Source organism: Fusarium fujikuroi, chromosome FFUJ_chr08, assembly GCF_900079805.1.
Source record: "Fusarium fujikuroi IMI 58289 draft genome, chromosome FFUJ_chr08".
Taxonomy (NCBI): domain Eukaryota; kingdom Fungi; phylum Ascomycota; class Sordariomycetes; order Hypocreales; family Nectriaceae; genus Fusarium; species Fusarium fujikuroi.
Window position 1 is genome coordinate 3,078,710 of NC_036629.1, and position 15,653 is coordinate 3,094,362.

General features: G+C 47.3%; 6 protein-coding genes; 4 read left to right on the plus strand and 2 right to left on the minus strand.

Moving 5' to 3' along the window:
• Nucleotides 1-1,865: 1,865 nt before the first annotated feature.
• Nucleotides 1,866-6,416, minus strand: FFUJ_12885 (uncharacterized protein; the record flags this gene model as incomplete). XM_023582543.1 has 4 exons in its annotated part: nt 1,866-2,061; nt 2,120-4,465; nt 4,526-4,850; nt 6,272-6,416. The coding sequence occupies 4 exons, from the start codon at nt 6,414-6,416 to the stop codon at nt 1,866-1,868; spliced, it is 3,012 nt and encodes a 1,003-aa protein (XP_023435065.1).
• Nucleotides 6,417-6,502: 86 nt separating this feature from the next.
• On the plus strand, nt 6,503-7,914 carry FFUJ_12886 (uncharacterized protein; the record flags this gene model as incomplete). XM_023582544.1 has 3 exons in its annotated part: nt 6,503-6,905; nt 6,957-7,391; nt 7,448-7,914. 3 exons carry the CDS (start codon nt 6,503-6,505, stop codon nt 7,912-7,914), a joined length of 1,305 nt encoding a protein of 434 aa, XP_023435066.1.
• A 525-nt stretch (nt 7,915-8,439) lies between these two features.
• FFUJ_12887 (uncharacterized protein) lies at nt 8,440-9,431 on the minus strand (the record flags this gene model as incomplete). XM_023582545.1 has 4 exons in its annotated part: nt 8,440-8,570; nt 8,620-8,714; nt 8,761-8,968; nt 9,020-9,431. The coding sequence occupies 4 exons, from the start codon at nt 9,429-9,431 to the stop codon at nt 8,440-8,442; spliced, it is 846 nt and encodes a 281-aa protein (XP_023435067.1).
• A 2,381-nt stretch (nt 9,432-11,812) lies between these two features.
• On the plus strand, nt 11,813-12,424 carry FFUJ_12888 (uncharacterized protein; the record flags this gene model as incomplete). Its single annotated transcript, XM_023582546.1, has 1 exon — nt 11,813-12,424. The coding sequence occupies one exon, from the start codon at nt 11,813-11,815 to the stop codon at nt 12,422-12,424; it is 612 nt and encodes a 203-aa protein (XP_023435068.1).
• Nucleotides 12,425-13,295: 871 nt separating this feature from the next.
• On the plus strand, nt 13,296-13,601 carry FFUJ_12889 (uncharacterized protein; the record flags this gene model as incomplete). The annotated part of the gene is made up of 1 exon (XM_023582547.1): nt 13,296-13,601. One exon carries the CDS (start codon nt 13,296-13,298, stop codon nt 13,599-13,601), a length of 306 nt encoding a protein of 101 aa, XP_023435069.1.
• Nucleotides 13,602-14,215: 614 nt separating this feature from the next.
• Nucleotides 14,216-15,525, plus strand: FFUJ_12890 (uncharacterized protein; the record flags this gene model as incomplete). XM_023582548.1 has 2 exons in its annotated part: nt 14,216-15,111; nt 15,162-15,525. 2 exons carry the CDS (start codon nt 14,216-14,218, stop codon nt 15,523-15,525), a joined length of 1,260 nt encoding a protein of 419 aa, XP_023435070.1.
• Between the last annotated feature and the right edge of the window lie 128 nt (nt 15,526-15,653).

Below are 15,653 nucleotides of genomic sequence, written 5' to 3' on the forward strand. Positions count from 1 at the left end.
TGGACAACAGTCAACTACATAGTTTCACCAATAAATGAAAGGACAGAAATGTATGCGAGGGTATCATATAAAACTATCTTCTCTCGGCCGGATTAAGCTCTCAGCCACAGGTCTCAGCGGCAAATAACACTTCTAGCTCACAACTTAGACATTATACCAAGATGTCTGACCAATTGCTACAGCACAAGGCTGATAAGAGGAAAACCTAGATGATGACTCTTTGGCCGGCCTTGGAGGCGTATAAGAACCTAGTACTTATGTTAGTTCAGTAATTGAACAGACTGGATATGACTTACGTGCCTCCAATCCGTCGGCCAAGGAAGGTTAGCTCAACACTACAAACACCCCTGATCTTCAAGATGTCGTGTCCTAGGGATGTCAGAGGGTCTTGATCGGTCAATTTAGAGTCACTCACCCGCACCAACAAGACTAGTCTTTTATAAACACAAACCCCACCAAATGGCAGATGTCAACGACTACACCAACTAAAGACAGGTCAGAGATATCGTCAGTTACCGCTAAGGCATACTCACTAGAGCTGTAGTCACACCCCAAGCTGCATTAGCGTACAGGGGGACGCTGCAAGGCGACTGCATTTGCGAACCCCTTGAGGAGCACTATAGGGCTGCTACGCAGTCAATCCGTATGCAGGACTTCCATAAGCTCAGCAGCGAATTCCTCATCCCTTAATACCAGTTAGGCATTATCCATGCATGGATCTTATCACGAGGGGACTTACAGCTGGCTCTGTTTGACTGTGAGACTGTGACTCTCACAAGCAGCCTCCAGTGGATTTCCCAGAGGGGTCATCCTAGCCGCCCGGCGAGAGAAGAAGGCACTGAACGAGCTGCTAGAATCAGAAGAGGCGATCCGGGAAGCGGCTGGACAGCTAATCCGGGGACTGTTGTATACGATTAGCTGAAAACACTAAAAGATCAAGATGGCGCTTACAACGAGGCTTGGATCGTGTCCGTGTTCGAGGTGTGGATGGCGATTCACTGCCTTGTGTTTAGCAAAAGGTATATCTAAATGGTAAGCGGGTGGTAGATACCTGAGGCGGACTTCCTGCTATCACTACTTAGCTTGGGCACTTGACAGCAGATGGGACATCTAGAAAGAGTACTGACCAGGTACGGCGCACAGCTATCAGGCTTCTCGAGAAATACTGACGCACGAGAAAAGCTTGACCTGACTGACCATAAGTCAATCTGTGAGTCACCCGAGAGCTGGAGGAGGGAAAGAGGCGTACAGAAAGTTTCGTGATGACTCGTATGTCGGTGCCAATGGGCTGAGCTTGAACTGTCAGCAAAAGATCAAGTCGACGGTTCAATGAGTCATACAACAAGGTTGGACTGGCTGGACGTATGAGTCAGTCCGTTTCGCCGAGTCGGGATGATGGAATGAACTTACGCGAAGGTTCGGGGAAATCGGAAGGTTGTGGCGGTATTGAGTTTATGTGTCAGTCACAAGGTTCTGCCATCAAGAGTCAGTATCAGACCAAAGCCTTCACGAACAATCGGGATTGGACTCACAGAAAATACACTTCGGGTTTAACACAATGGAAAAGCTCTGCCTCAAGCAGAGCTCCAAACAGGCAATCCGACCAGCAGATCGCCTCAGATCGCCTCAGATCACCATAGTGAGGAACCAAGCCTCGATCTCATGGCAGTAGAGGATCCAACTTCTCCAGGAAGCAGGATAGATACGGTATAGCTCAGCATACCAGGTGGTAGTAACAGCACCCACCAGCAAGGCGGTAGCTGACAAAGGGAAAGGGAATGTAAGGTGTACCAGGCAACTGTGCGTTGATGGGGTGGTGTTGGTGTCGTGGTTGAGGGTGTACACCAGAGACTGCGCCAGGCATCTCATGGCGAAAGGGAGGGGATAGCGAGGCTAGGAGCGCGCTCAACGACGCCATCTCCTGTGCCCAGCAGAGCGATAGGCCGTAGTCCTCGGAGGGTAGGGGTGATGCCGGCCTGGAGCCCGCGTGGTCCTCCCTCTGGTGGAAGAGCGATGGGAAGGGGTCCGTGAGTGAGTAGGTGGGGGGTCTGCATCGTCCAACTGCCCGAGTCGAGGAGAGATGTTACCGGGAATCAACTCAAACGTCGTGTGTTTTGACCTCACCGAGTCAAACTGCTCAATGTCGAAGTACTTCAAGGCCCACTGGGTTGCAATCTGGCTGTGCTTGGTGAGCAAGTCTTGATAGCTGATATGACGGACCTTTTGCTCAAGCTTCTTGCGTGCGTCCTTGAGCCTCTCGCACTGAACAAAGAGATGGAATGGCGTCTCTCGAAACTTCCCGCATGCACAGCGGCCAGGTCCCGCTTCCTTGATGCCAATCTTAGAAAGATGGGCCTTGAGTCCGATGAACTCGGTCCGGCAGTGGAGGAGAATGGTAGTCTGGGCGCGGGTCATGTTCTTCTCGTAGTATCCAAGGCTCCTTTTGCTCCAAGGCTCCAGGAGGACAGCAGGGAGCTGAGCGCTGTTATCCCCGCGAGACGTCATGGCTTTCTCAACCCTTCGTTGTAGGACATACTTCTCCCATCTGACGCTGCAGCTTCGGGCTGCTCCAACCTTGATGAAACTTCTCAGTCTGCTGTTGCGAGCTTTTGGATCATCTGGGGCTCTCAATCCTGCCTCGCGGAACTCTGGCTTTTCGTTCAAGTTGATAGACTCGTGCAGGTTCATGATGCATGCCCAAGCATCAAGTTTCAGATCATCATACGGGTTGCGAACCCCAGACTTCAAAAAGTCGTAGTTCTTGTCTGATACCCATGATGGAGGAAGAGCGGAGAGCAGTTTGGCGCGATGTAGAGTGGCCTGTGAATGGAGAACTGTCCATATGTTCTCGATGAACATCTCCTTCTCCAGAATCTGTGGAGCTGTGCGGTCGAAAGCTCCGGAAATCTTGCGAAGGCAGAAAGTGTAGGCATCCTCTAGACGATTCATCTGCTTGTTGTTGATCTGGTAGCTGATCCTGTCTTCGTCCCGTTCCCTTGTGATGAACCATGCTCCGCAGGCATATGTGAAGACGGGTCGGATCTTGGATATGAAGAAGAGGCGCATTGTCTTGAGATTGGGACCCCAGTGTGGACCAGATATGAAACTCAGGTAGCCCATCCTCTGCTTCACCTTGCTAATAACCATCGAAATGTGATCTCCCCAAGTAAGATCACTGCTGACAATAACGCCGAGGATTCTCATGTTGGGTTCTGGCTTCTTGCAAAAGCCCGGTATGCTTGGGATCACGTCGTTATGGCCCTTCTTGCTCTGCGGTTTCTTGAAGTGCATGATGCTGTACTTATGGGCCCCGAAACGAAGATCCAAAAGCTCGTTTGCTGTGTCCATGAGTCCCTCGTGCAACATCTCGAGACCTTTGCAGTTGGCCGCGTAGTTGTCTGATATGGCCATGAGGTAAATGTCGTCCACGAATGCAAATGCAAAGAGGTCGACTTTGCTCCTCTTGCCATCCGCCTCGACAGGGTAATTTTTGAATGTCTTTGCACGTTGGAGAAGGGGAGAGGCGAAGAAGAGGAAAAGGATAGGCGAGAGCGGCGAACCCTGGGGAACACCCGTGTTGAGATCGAAAGGCAGGGATACAATGCCAGGAAGGTTGAAGCACGCTGTGCGATCGGAAAGAAAAGACTGAATCATGTTGACGATCCATCGTGGGAAACCTTTGTCAGCCAGAGTCTGGATGAGGGCCTGCCTCCAGACATTGTCATAAGCACCGCTTATATCAAGCCCCATGATGGTAACAACCTTGCCCATGGCCCAGGCACTGTATATCTTGTCAAGCATGTACTCGAGGGCTTCCGAGGTCGTTCTCCAGCCAAACTGTCCTGCCGGTAGAAGATGTGGATTTGCCTTGAGGGCTTCTTGCATCCTTGAAGCCACAATCTTCTCGAGAATCTTGCCGAGACACGACAGCAAGGCTAGGGGCCTCCAGCTCGTAGGCTGGTTGGCAGGCTTAGGTGACTTGCGTACCATAACGAGAATCGCATCTTTGAAGTTGGCCGGGTGATAGCCCATCTGCAGGCAGACTTGGAACACCCGTAAAAGATGGTTCCGCAAAATGCCGCCTCCGAGCTGAATGGCTTCGTACGGGACTTGATCGGACCCGGTCGACTTCCATCTCGGCAAACCTCTGATAAGCTCCTTGAGTTCCTCGTCGCTCAAGTTCTGTCGGATATGAAGCTCTTTCCCGTGATGTGTGAAATCTGCCTGGACCGGTGCTGTGCAGGACTTTGGACCGCCGTTGGCGCGGAAGATGACCTTCTTGAACATGCCAATCTTCCCGCCAGGAGTATCGGCATCCTTCTCGCCGAGGTGAGTCATCGTAGGTAGCTGTGAGGATTCGACGGGTCGACAAATCTTCTGTCCCAAGGACGCCAAATGAAAGGTCTTGCGTATAGATGGGGGCTCCGCCTCGGTGAATATACGCCACAGCTCTCGCTTATCCCTCCTGATGTACCGTCATAGTTGCTTAATGCGCTCTTGCATCGCTAGTGTTATTACCGGGGACTCTTGCAGAGAAGTCACCTGAGACATCCGATCGTTCAACTGCTTTTCGAGGATGGTTTGTCGTTTCCTCTGGAAGCCAATCTCAATCCTGGGAGCAACCAAACGAATGGTTTCCCTCAAGGCTTGAATCAGCTTGGAAATGTAGCTGACGATCTGCTCACGAGTGCTGAGGGAATCACTCTTCGGAGGAAGGTGATTCACAAGCTCATTCGTTAAGGTCTTCTCATCAACCCTGTCCAAACAGGGCTTCGTTCTGACCTTGATTCCGATGAAGCGAATAATCTTCGTCTCGATGATGCGGTGGTCGCTTCGGAATCTTGGTGCCGCTTATGTGATCGTTAAATGCCCCACATTACCCCCGCGACCTCATCCCTACAGACATTAACAGCTCGCTCTAAGCCTAGACAGGCTAGACCGTACCCCTCAGTTCAGCTCCTCTACGGAGGCAGCCGCGGAAAGTCCTCGCCTACAGGAACTGTGGCTAAAGAGGCTCTCTAGCCACAGATACAGGAGATACTTTATTCTTAATGAGAGGCGCTAATCATTATCTCGCTATAGGGGAATAAGCAAAAGCTATGCAAGGTAGTTACCTCTATAGCTCCTATAACTATAGCAGAGATATAGAGGGATCCCTCTATAAGCTAAAATTAGTCTATGTACTTCCTTGTACCTAGGAAAAAGAGTAACTGTGGCGTAAGTCCCTTTGGGCAAGAACTTTTCGCGGCTGCCTCTGTACCTTACTCCGCAAAACTGCAGATTGGCACCAACTAGGTATCAATCAAAGCGGGGCAGTGGAGCAAACAAGCCAATAACTTCCCAATTGGACTGCTTATGGCTGAGAGGCTGTAATGAGTACATAATAATAAAAGAAACTCCAGCCTTGACACAAGGGCTTAATGCTGAATGTGGGCCTTAATATATAAAAATCAGACTGCTGCTTAAAGTATTATATAACCCCTAAACTTTTATTAGATACTATATTCCTAAAGAAGTAACCGCACTTAAGAGGTTTATAAGTAATCTTATTATCTGAAATACAGTTTCTCTACAGAGAGTTAAGGAAGAGGTAAGTTAAAAGTTAAATCTTCTTAAAGCCCTACTGTGCTGCTTTGTTAGAACCCGTTTATTTATTTAACATTATTTAGTGTTTAGGTAATATACGCTTATTAAATAACAGTTATGCTTATGCCATTTAATACATTAATGTATAGATCTCATTTGGTCTTATTATAGTTTATTTAGGCTTTTGGAGTTATGGAGGGATTATTGGTTTTTGGATATACTGTTGCCGGTGGATAGCTGCAGGGTAGTCGAGTTGGACTTGGTGGGATTCTCATTGACGAAGATAAAGTGATACAGTATTGTGTCCTAAATAACCCTGCCACCTAATAAGATTACTATGCAATACTTACAGCCTCTTAAGGCTCAATTAAACCATGAAGCGGTCAAGTATTTTCACTCCAAGACGCTATCTTGTTCGACTTAGAATTCCCTCCTGGCCGAGATACCGTGATTGCTAGGAAATCTCACAGTTTAACACCGGTCTAGTCAACAGGAAGCAAGTTTATAAGGCATGCTGGTCTCAGTGTACCGTGTGTCGACAATATTTAGGCCAAATAATGCCGTGAACACTGAATTATTGGTGCTGATCGACTTATCGCAAGGTATATTTATTGGATCCGAAACGCGTTGATAAAGCACTGTCGCGTCTGTTTGGAATCAAGACTGCGAGTGGTGACGAACTGACCGCTTCTTCGTGGATCTCTCTTGTTGTCCTCAGACACGTATGAGTGCATGAAAGTGGATGTGGGGACGATAATGATTGGAGGCCAAGTGCGCCATGTGGTGATAGTGGGGGGCTTGAGCTTGATACCCGAGATGCCAACGGGCATCAACCTCAAAAATTGTTATTTTCTGCTTTCTTTCCCAACACAATTCTTCCAAGTTATCGTGAATTCATTCTTGACAGTCTGCGAGCATGGACAGTTCGCCCCGGCTGCCCCTCCAGCGGCGGCACGATCTCGCCGTTGTGAAACAACAACTCGTCGTCGTCGTCTCCGTCGCATCAACACTCTTCGTGCTATGTCCAGAATGGCTACAGTTCTACAGAAACCTAGCCGTTATTCCTCTTCTAGCTTGGCTCACGGCCAAAGGCTTCGATCTGGTCATCATGCTGAATGACAAATGGGACAATGCGCCAGCTATGGTCAAGTACTTTGTTCCTATCGACTTTCCGCAGATCACACCTCCATTTGAGAAGATACGAAGTCTGGGGAATAGACAGTTGGCAGTTGCGAGGACCAAGTTTCGACATTTGTCTTCGGAGGTGAGGGCTGTAGTTTTAATGGTAGTGAATTGGGTCTTGGCGCAGATTAGTGGCGGTGAGTCAGTTTAAGCATTAAAGCAGAGTCCGAGTTAACTTATGGTTCTAGGTCAGTCCGGAGTCGCGTCGCCAGTTTCTGAGGAGAAGAAAGCGAAGCCTGCGCCGAAACCCGATGAATGGGTAGCGATTCTCGTCACAACGCCGCTCATCAATGACGACGCCGGCATCGATTTCGGAACCAACACCATCGTAGAGATTGGTGAAGTAATTACCTGGGACCATACACAGACAACATCTCTTCCGGCCATTCTTCCGCCGTCCACTTTCCAGGTTGAAATGAAACTCTGTCTGGTCCCCAAGAGCATATGGTATTCCCGTAAGACCGTCCTGGCAAAGTTCACAACAGGGCTTTACTGGAGCCATCAGCCAGGGCAATCGGCATGTCAAGGAGAACAATGGGATGAAGATCAGATTCGAAGTATCTCCAGAGTACAATTCATTGGACACGTGGAGAAGCACAACAATATTGACAAGGTCAACAAATGTAAGTTATTAATCTCTCTACGCTGTTTGCAAATATTCCTAACCCCCCAAACACAGGCTTCGAGTCCCTTTGTGAAGGATGGAACGATGTCAACATATACTGGAGCGACATTGACTTCGCTATCGTCTTCGCTTTCCTCCTCGTCGGCACGTCCTCAAATGAGATATGCAAGAAACTTTTCGATCAATTCTCCGTCCTGAGAGTCGAAAAAGCCAGTCGGAATAAGGAACTCAACCGCACACGCTTGGGAGCTGGTGCAGCCGTCTTGACACTTTTGACGGGAGGACTAGCTGCTCCCATCACGATACCGATGATGATGGGCGCCGAGATGACAACGTCGACACACGATCGGTATTTATGGAGCGAGAGGACCAGAATGTGTAAAGAGCTTTTGGGAAGATATGAGAAACTGGAGGCCATCATTGAGGTGCAAGAGACAGAGGCCCCGAAGGCTATTGATCCAACGCCCTTCTTTTCGCCCAAGACTATGGAGTCGAGCTGGTTTGTTGATGATTCTTGGTGATGGGAGGTTTATGGCATTTTCAGGCGTTATGGATGGGGAAACATAGAAATACAGATACAGAGAGATTAAGTGCTTAGATTGTTCCGACATTTTCTTCAGGTTACTAGGTTAGAGCCACTGACAATATCAATGTTACTTTAGGCTGAGAGCGAGATATCTTACTGGAAGCGCTGTGCCTGTAACAATTCATATCAAGCTATCTATAACAGTCGTACAAAGTCTAAATTCGCGAAGGGTAAACGTGTGTAGTCATAGTCACAGCTGTTACTCACATCATCGCATTTGTGAGACCTGCGACAAACCCAACCTCTATCACATGCTATGAGATCTATTTTATCAAGTACCAAGACAATTTTAAAGAAAACGCAGAAGGAAAAAAAGGAAACGAAACCAGCAAATCAGTAACCAGCTTAGCCAAAGAGATCCACCGCTCTAACAGTAAACCCAAGCTTACATCCAACAACCCATTTCACCTTCATCCTCACTTCCTACATCAACGAGCCATTGTCCATCCTCTATCGTTTGTCAAAAAAAAGTGTCTTGTGGCACGTCACTCAGTTTGTATGACTTGCTGGGTTGTGAGTGCAGATGGACCATTTCATTAGCGTTCCGGTCTATGAATTTCTTTTGCAAGTTGAACGCAGCCCTGGGAGCATCTAGGAAAAGTCAGCGATTAAGATTTTATGGAGAGTACAGATAACATACGAGCAGATTGATAGTAGAAGAAGAAGTTTCCGATGTGGTCCTCACAATCAACAGCAATGTACTCCACGTCGAGAGTGTCATTTGTCCTGGTGTAGCTGCAACATGTTAGCCAAGTACACGCCGTTCTAAGCAGAAACATACGTGGTTGCGTGGATTTGGCCGGAGCCATCGCGTTGAAGTACCTCGTTGTCAATGACGAGAGTCTCGTTGCCCTTATCGTCGCTGAACTCATCGTTGCCCATCACGCCAGGGCCGGTTTCTCTCGCAACCTCAATAGCGACTTGGATGCTCCCCAAGGCCATGATACTCTCAACATCACTGATGAAAAGGGCATCATCCGTCTGATACGCTGCGTTGACGTTAGTCATGCTGTGATCCGTGGGTCTCGTGGTAGACTTACCAGGATGTCTGATGTCTCGAAAGACGGGCTTGTAACACTCTGACGAGCCATCCGGAAACTCGCGGTGACAGCACGAAATAACCTCGTTGTACTCTTCGTCTTCACGCGCTGCGCTTACAATGTATCTTCTTGGGATAACTACATTATCAAAGGGATTGCCGTCGATGTAAATAGAGACGATGAGAGTGTTTTCGCCCGGGAAGAACTTGAATATAGATGAGATCTTAATGCGGATGGCAAAATGTTTCCCAGCTTGGGACTCAATGTGGCATCTATTGTGCTCGACGTCTTGATGACCCGTTGCATCAATGAGAGGGGGGAAATCTTCGGGAACGGGTATGTGCTCTGTGGCTGGCGTGCCATCCACAAGAATGGAGATGTTTATGCCTGGGATAAGGGGAAGGACTGCCATTGTGGAGGGTAGGAGAAGGAGAGAGGGAAAGTGTACAAAGGGAGGAGCTGAGCGTTGGGCAAAAGCAGTGGGGTGTCAAGACAAGTAAAGACTCCGTGTCAATGGATAGGGGAATGCAAGAAGAGTGAAAGTTGATAGCAGACGAATGTCTAAGTGCAACGGTTTCTGGAAAAGGCAGTTTTCTGGAAGGGATGGAAGAACCTTATAAGTGGGAACGACTGGCTCACGCTCGTGGGGTAAAGACAGCCGTTACGTCAGATGCTGTACCCTGGTCCATTTGGCTTCCCTGCACGGAACTTCTCTAGAAGCTTGGGAAACGTGCGAGAGCAGTACAAGGCTTACTATTGACAGTTATCGCAGGTTCTTGGCAAAAGCGAATGCATTCATTGGAGGAATGGGTGCTTTGTGGCTTGCTCATCGGTTTCGGTAACAGTTGAAGAACGCAAGTCCACGGCCTTGGCATTACCATTGAATGCGAGTGGCTTGCAATTGAACACAGTGAATTGTAGTTAACACAGTCACGTCTGAGCTTATGATTGGCTATCTCATAGGAAAAGAAGAAGTGGCTTGCAGCAGACGGGCTGTTGCAGGGATATTGCCAGGGTCAGGTTGTCAGGGTGAAAGCACTGATTTGTGAAAAGGAAGCGATGTTCACTGTCTTGTTTACGAGGTCTTGTCAGCGCTGCAGCTAAACTCAGAGCATTGAGGAAATTTGTGCACAACTCGGCGGGTGGTGCTGCTAAATGTCATCTGTGGACTGGCATCTTTGAACTTGCTGTTATCACAGCTACTGCAATCAAGTAAAAAAGTATACTCTATTTTAATAAACGCAAGCCATAGAATGAAATTTATTCTTAGAAAGCGTCATGAGAAATAGACCAAGACTGTTTATCAGGTGCTAAAGTACCAGTCAACGTTTTCCTCATCTTCACATCTTGACATACAGTACGTTTGTAGAATGATATAAACTGTATGTGTCTGAAATCTGGTTATCAGCCAATCACACTTCATGAACCACGCAGCAAAGACGGCAGCTGGGTGCAGTTCACAGTGCGATAACAACAGAGCGTCAAAATTGATAGATCAGAAACGGCCGGGCGAAAAGCAGTCAACATATTATGGCTGTCTCGCTTAGCTCAACAAAAGCAACCACAATAGCAAGCAGTCCCTAAATCTTCCGCTACGAAAAACATCAGCTGCAGGACCCTACCTGATGACCAGTCGGTAAAAGAATGACAGAGAACTCTGCACAGACCTTGCCATTGTCAAGAGACACTTCTGGAGGTAACGAATGGGGGCCAAATGCGCAGAAAGAAAGAGCTACGTCATACGAGTGATAGCAAGTACAGGTGAACTTAATAAAATACGGAGGGGAAAACTTCGTTCCCGAATGCCGTGGTGGTAAATCTCGAGCGACTGCGTCGCTAGCTTCTTTACATCACTTACTCAGATGATCTGCATTCACAGGCGGACGTCATGGGACGGGTTAATATTCATCCCGCTACTACGATTCTCAGCTATTCACTTGATTCATCCCAAACACTCTGCAAATTAACATGCTCATGGCTGTACTGGTAAACTAATTGCCATGCCATGCCATTTCTCTTCATATCTTAACATTACTTCCCGAGCGCGACAGTCTCGGTGGCAAGTCTCGGACAAAATCTGCAACTACCATCTTGCTCTGGGATTCTTTGTTCTCAAGTGCGACATGGGGTCGTTACCATTTTCCGTCCCACGCATCGAAGTTCCACGCATCGCAGTATGAAAAACCCTGGCTTCACCACGATAAAATAGCCATACAATCGATTGAATGAATAGCCTTCTCTCTCTTCAATTTTTCTAACTTCAAATCATTCGAAAATAGGGCCATTGTCTTTGCCAAGCGCTGAGTTCTTTGTAACTTCTGCACTCGGCAACTCCGTCAATGACTTTACTAATAGATTCAACCAAGAGCTCTTTGTGCCCAGTTGACAAAAATAACCTGTATACCCTGACAATAACTTGAGCCACAAATTGTTAATTTAACTCTTTGTTCCGAGTTACGACTTGGCCTTTCAACTTAATCAAACGTCGTGGATTCTGCTGATTGAAGGTCTAGTCCGGAACTAGGAATTCAATTACTTGAATTCATAAATCGCATCGCTACCCCACCATCCTCAGTCTAATTATCACAAGACTTCAACTGTTCCAGTCATATTAACGAGCCATTTTATAGACTTAGAATCGTTGTACATGTTCTTGTATCCACACCAGCAAAATGTATATTTCTAATCAGCCTATTTCTCCACTCCCTCCGAGCTATGAAACTCCCCATCCCGTCCCAGGAAAACTTAGTACTTGCACGGCGGAACCTAACATCAATGAGGAGCTCAACACCAATGACGACCCCCCAGAATTTGTCACGACGACAGCTCATCAATCGCTATTGGAAGGCTGTCATCACCTTGACAATGCTTCTCTTCATATTCGCCCCTGCACGTCCTGCCAGTCTAGCTAGGTTGGATGAAGAAATCATCCTCCAAATGGCCCATCGCATGACTAACCTTGCCGTTCCATGCCCCGAGGATCTGCCAGTAAATGTCCAAGACAATCCCCCTCCTAATACGAAAACCGTTGCGACGTTCAAGGGTTTTGAGAAGCTTCCTCAGGAGTATTTACGCCAAGGTCACACACTATACTGCAGTCTGACGAGCCCAGATTCCTCTTGGCCCAATGACTTTCGTTACATCTACGCACTGCCCGAGGACACTGCCAGGTTCTTTTTACTCGAGATTAACACTTCTGTGGTTAATCAACCTGTCATTTCCCCAGTCGTTGAGCGAAGCAGACGAATCTCTCTTGTTGAGAAGGAACGTCGTCGCAGATTGGCGAGGATCATTGAAAGAAAGATTGAGGAATCCTTTATTCAGAATGGTCTTGACGCCTTGAAGAAGTTGCGAGTGGGACTGTTTGTTTATCTGACGGCTCTGATTAAGCCAATGTTTTTCTAGATTGGACGAGAATAGGGCAAGAAAACGAGCTTGGAGCGAAAGGGGGTACAGTGATAGGAAGAGTGTAAGAAGTTATATATAAAGGGTAACTATAATTGAAGCTTAGCTTCCTGGAAGATTATGCACCACCTCTTGGGGTTTTTCTCCATGAAAGAGATAATTGCATAAAATTGAGAGATTTGAAATTAATTTGTGAACGTTTATAATGCTAGAATAGTTGTGAGAGCTTGAGTTGGCATGTTTGATAAAGGCTGGGGATGATATTTCCGGCCTGGAGTTTCACCGGGGGCGGAGCAAACTTGATGGTGGTCTAGGGCATGTCCCCGTCGTCAGTGACAGATGTGTGGTGGTTAAAATGTGGCGCAACCAGTACCGGAACACCAAAATAAAGGCGCTGTACTCCCATTTTATTATTATTAGAGTACTTGATTTCAAGACTTCCCTTGAAAAGGCCGTCCCAGTAACTACGTGGTTTCGGTCAATTGTCATGGCTCCTTCTCCAGTACCGCTTCGTTAATTGTGCATCGAAACAAAACGACCTCTGAATCAAAGAGCGCTTTTGTTCATGGAATTGGAAACAAAATCAGGCGTGACTTTTGAATTCTTTTAGTGAACCAAATACACTTTTCTATTCGACAAGGAGAGTTATGCAAACGACGAAGTGAATGTCTAAGGTTAAGTACTGCCTTTGTGAAGCCTGTGACTTCCATTTACCCCTCTCAAACAAAGGAGATATATTCACACAACTCCAAAGACTCATGGAAAACATTCTATCATATACAAAGTACATATAGCAGGGTATTGCAACACAATCTCTTCCACTAATAAATTACCAACAACATCTCTTACTCATCTAGAATAAAACGCAATCATGCCATATAACTCTGAAAAGAACACTCGCCTTCGCGCTCGACAGCTACAGCTCCTCTACGTGCTGCACAATGATATCCCATATTCCTACGCAGATCAGATGACCAGTGAAGACATTGCCCTGGCTAATGCGCTTGAGCCCTGCTGGACGCACAGCCTCGCCTCGCCCAAATATGTTCTCACCTATCCTTGGGAGTGGGTTACGAAGAAGGGATCTCTCGCTGCTGTGCTTCGCAGCTTCCGTGTAAAGGCGAAGGAGCTGCTCGATGCTCAGCTACTGCTTGATGAATCGGATGGCGAGGTGTAACTAGACGTACACGGTGCGATGTAACGTTTACAGAAGAAAAGACTGCATCAAGTCCCAATGAGTCAAATAGGGATTCGGGATGAAACGAACTTTGGCGAGATGGTCGAGGAGCAAAGATACAACTCTTTCCTCTATCTAAGTAAGCTCAACTAAGTTTCGGGATAGACCTCAACTAACCAGTTTCGAGAGTGTGCTCAGGTCACCTCCAGCCAATAGATTAAGTAGGTTGAGGATGCAGTCTCGGGTTGGCGAACATAACGTGGTAGCCTTTCAAAGCTTGCTTGAGGAGTCTTGTGATGGATACTGGAGTAGCATGGATATATGTCATAGATCCCCCGCTTAATGAAAGAATATTGATAACACATATGCATACACTTGAGTAGGTGGGTAGAGTATGCTTTGCTTCTTCTTAATTACTCATAAATGACAACGAATGAGCTGATATGTTGTAAATGAAATCAACATCTGAAAATAGCCGTGTACGGGCCGAGCTGCTCCAGTTCTGGTCCGTGCGCCACACAACTAAGAGCAAACAGAGAAGAAGAGAAAAAACCCGCTGCGTGAAATCCCTCAATATTGCAACTCGCCACTTACAACTTAATGTGGCCGCGATAATGGACCCAAACCTCGAGCTTTATAGGAGTATATTACATCTTGGGCCCAAGGATCGCCGCCAACGTATGCAGCATCTTTCGAAAGAGGACTTGATCCGAGTCAAGACTTTAGTTGAAAGAGAACAATGGATTCAACGGCTCAAGGAAATAGTCGTTGGCCGGGATCTTGTTGAACTAGCTCTTACCGATCCTAAAGAGATTCAGGAGAACCCGCCTCTCCAAAATGCGCTGCTTGGACGGGCTTGCTATCCTGAGGATGAGAACAGCATGGTGAAGCGAATTTCAAAAGGTCTGAGGATGAATGGCGAGTCTTTGATCAACAGTGTCGCAAGCTTCGATGAAGGTTACTATCCTCCTATAACTAAGGATGCTTGGATCTTGGTCTATTGCGACTTGTTCTATATTGATGGAAATAATACAACGTTGCTTGAAGTTTACACGTCACGGCTTCAAGAGGAAGAGCTGCAGACCCGGAGTGAACAAGCCAGGGAAGTCGCTCGACGGGATATTATGAAGCTGGCTCGCAGGAATGCCAAGTGGATGATTCCTGCCCTTGGGCGACTTTCTGATGAGGAATTGTCTCATATTGAGGACAGCTTCAGCGACACTTTGCACGAGCTCTGGAAGCAGGTATCCCACCCGCCACCAATCTGGATTCAGCATATCCTGGATGCCCAACAACCATGGGGTTTCACCTATTACAAATCAAAAGAAGTCGAAGAGAAGTATGGCCATACATGGGAGGACACGTGGATCATGATCACGGATATGCCTCAGCAATCTTGGTCGAGCATCCATTGCCAAGGGAAGGTAGATGAACTTAAAGCGTTGCAGACGGAAGACTGGGCTGTTCCGCCAACTTACAAAGGCTTGACCGAAGAAGATGCCTTTCGCAAGTAAGTGACGTTGAGTAACTGAAATGTAAATCGTACTGATCATTTAGCAGACATTTCTGTGAGCACAGGAAATCTCTTTCGTCTCCTGGGATCTTACAGAACACATTTATCGTTGTTCCGGTTGAGCAAATACCCAATGATCCCGACGATGAAGATCTGGATCCATGTTGGGTCTGGGCATATGATGCGGATTGGGATAGCGCTTCGGACGAAGCCATATGCAACGGTGAGAAATACCAAGGCCGCATCAAAGTACCTCTCTATGCACTTGGAGGTTGGTTTTATGCCGCCCGTTGGGAGGACGGGGGCGTAAGTCTTCGAGATATGTGGCTCAAGGCGCAGACGGATGAGGACAATTTATGGATCTGCTATTCAAAGGTCCTGGAGAATTGGGATCATGAGCCGTATGTTTGATATGAGCATAATAGCATATCAGACAGGACCTTGTCTCAACAGTGGCCCAGCTTGAGCAATGAGGTAACGGGAGCAGTAAAAGCATTATCCGCCAGCTATATTGTTTACATCAAACATTTGCGACTTTA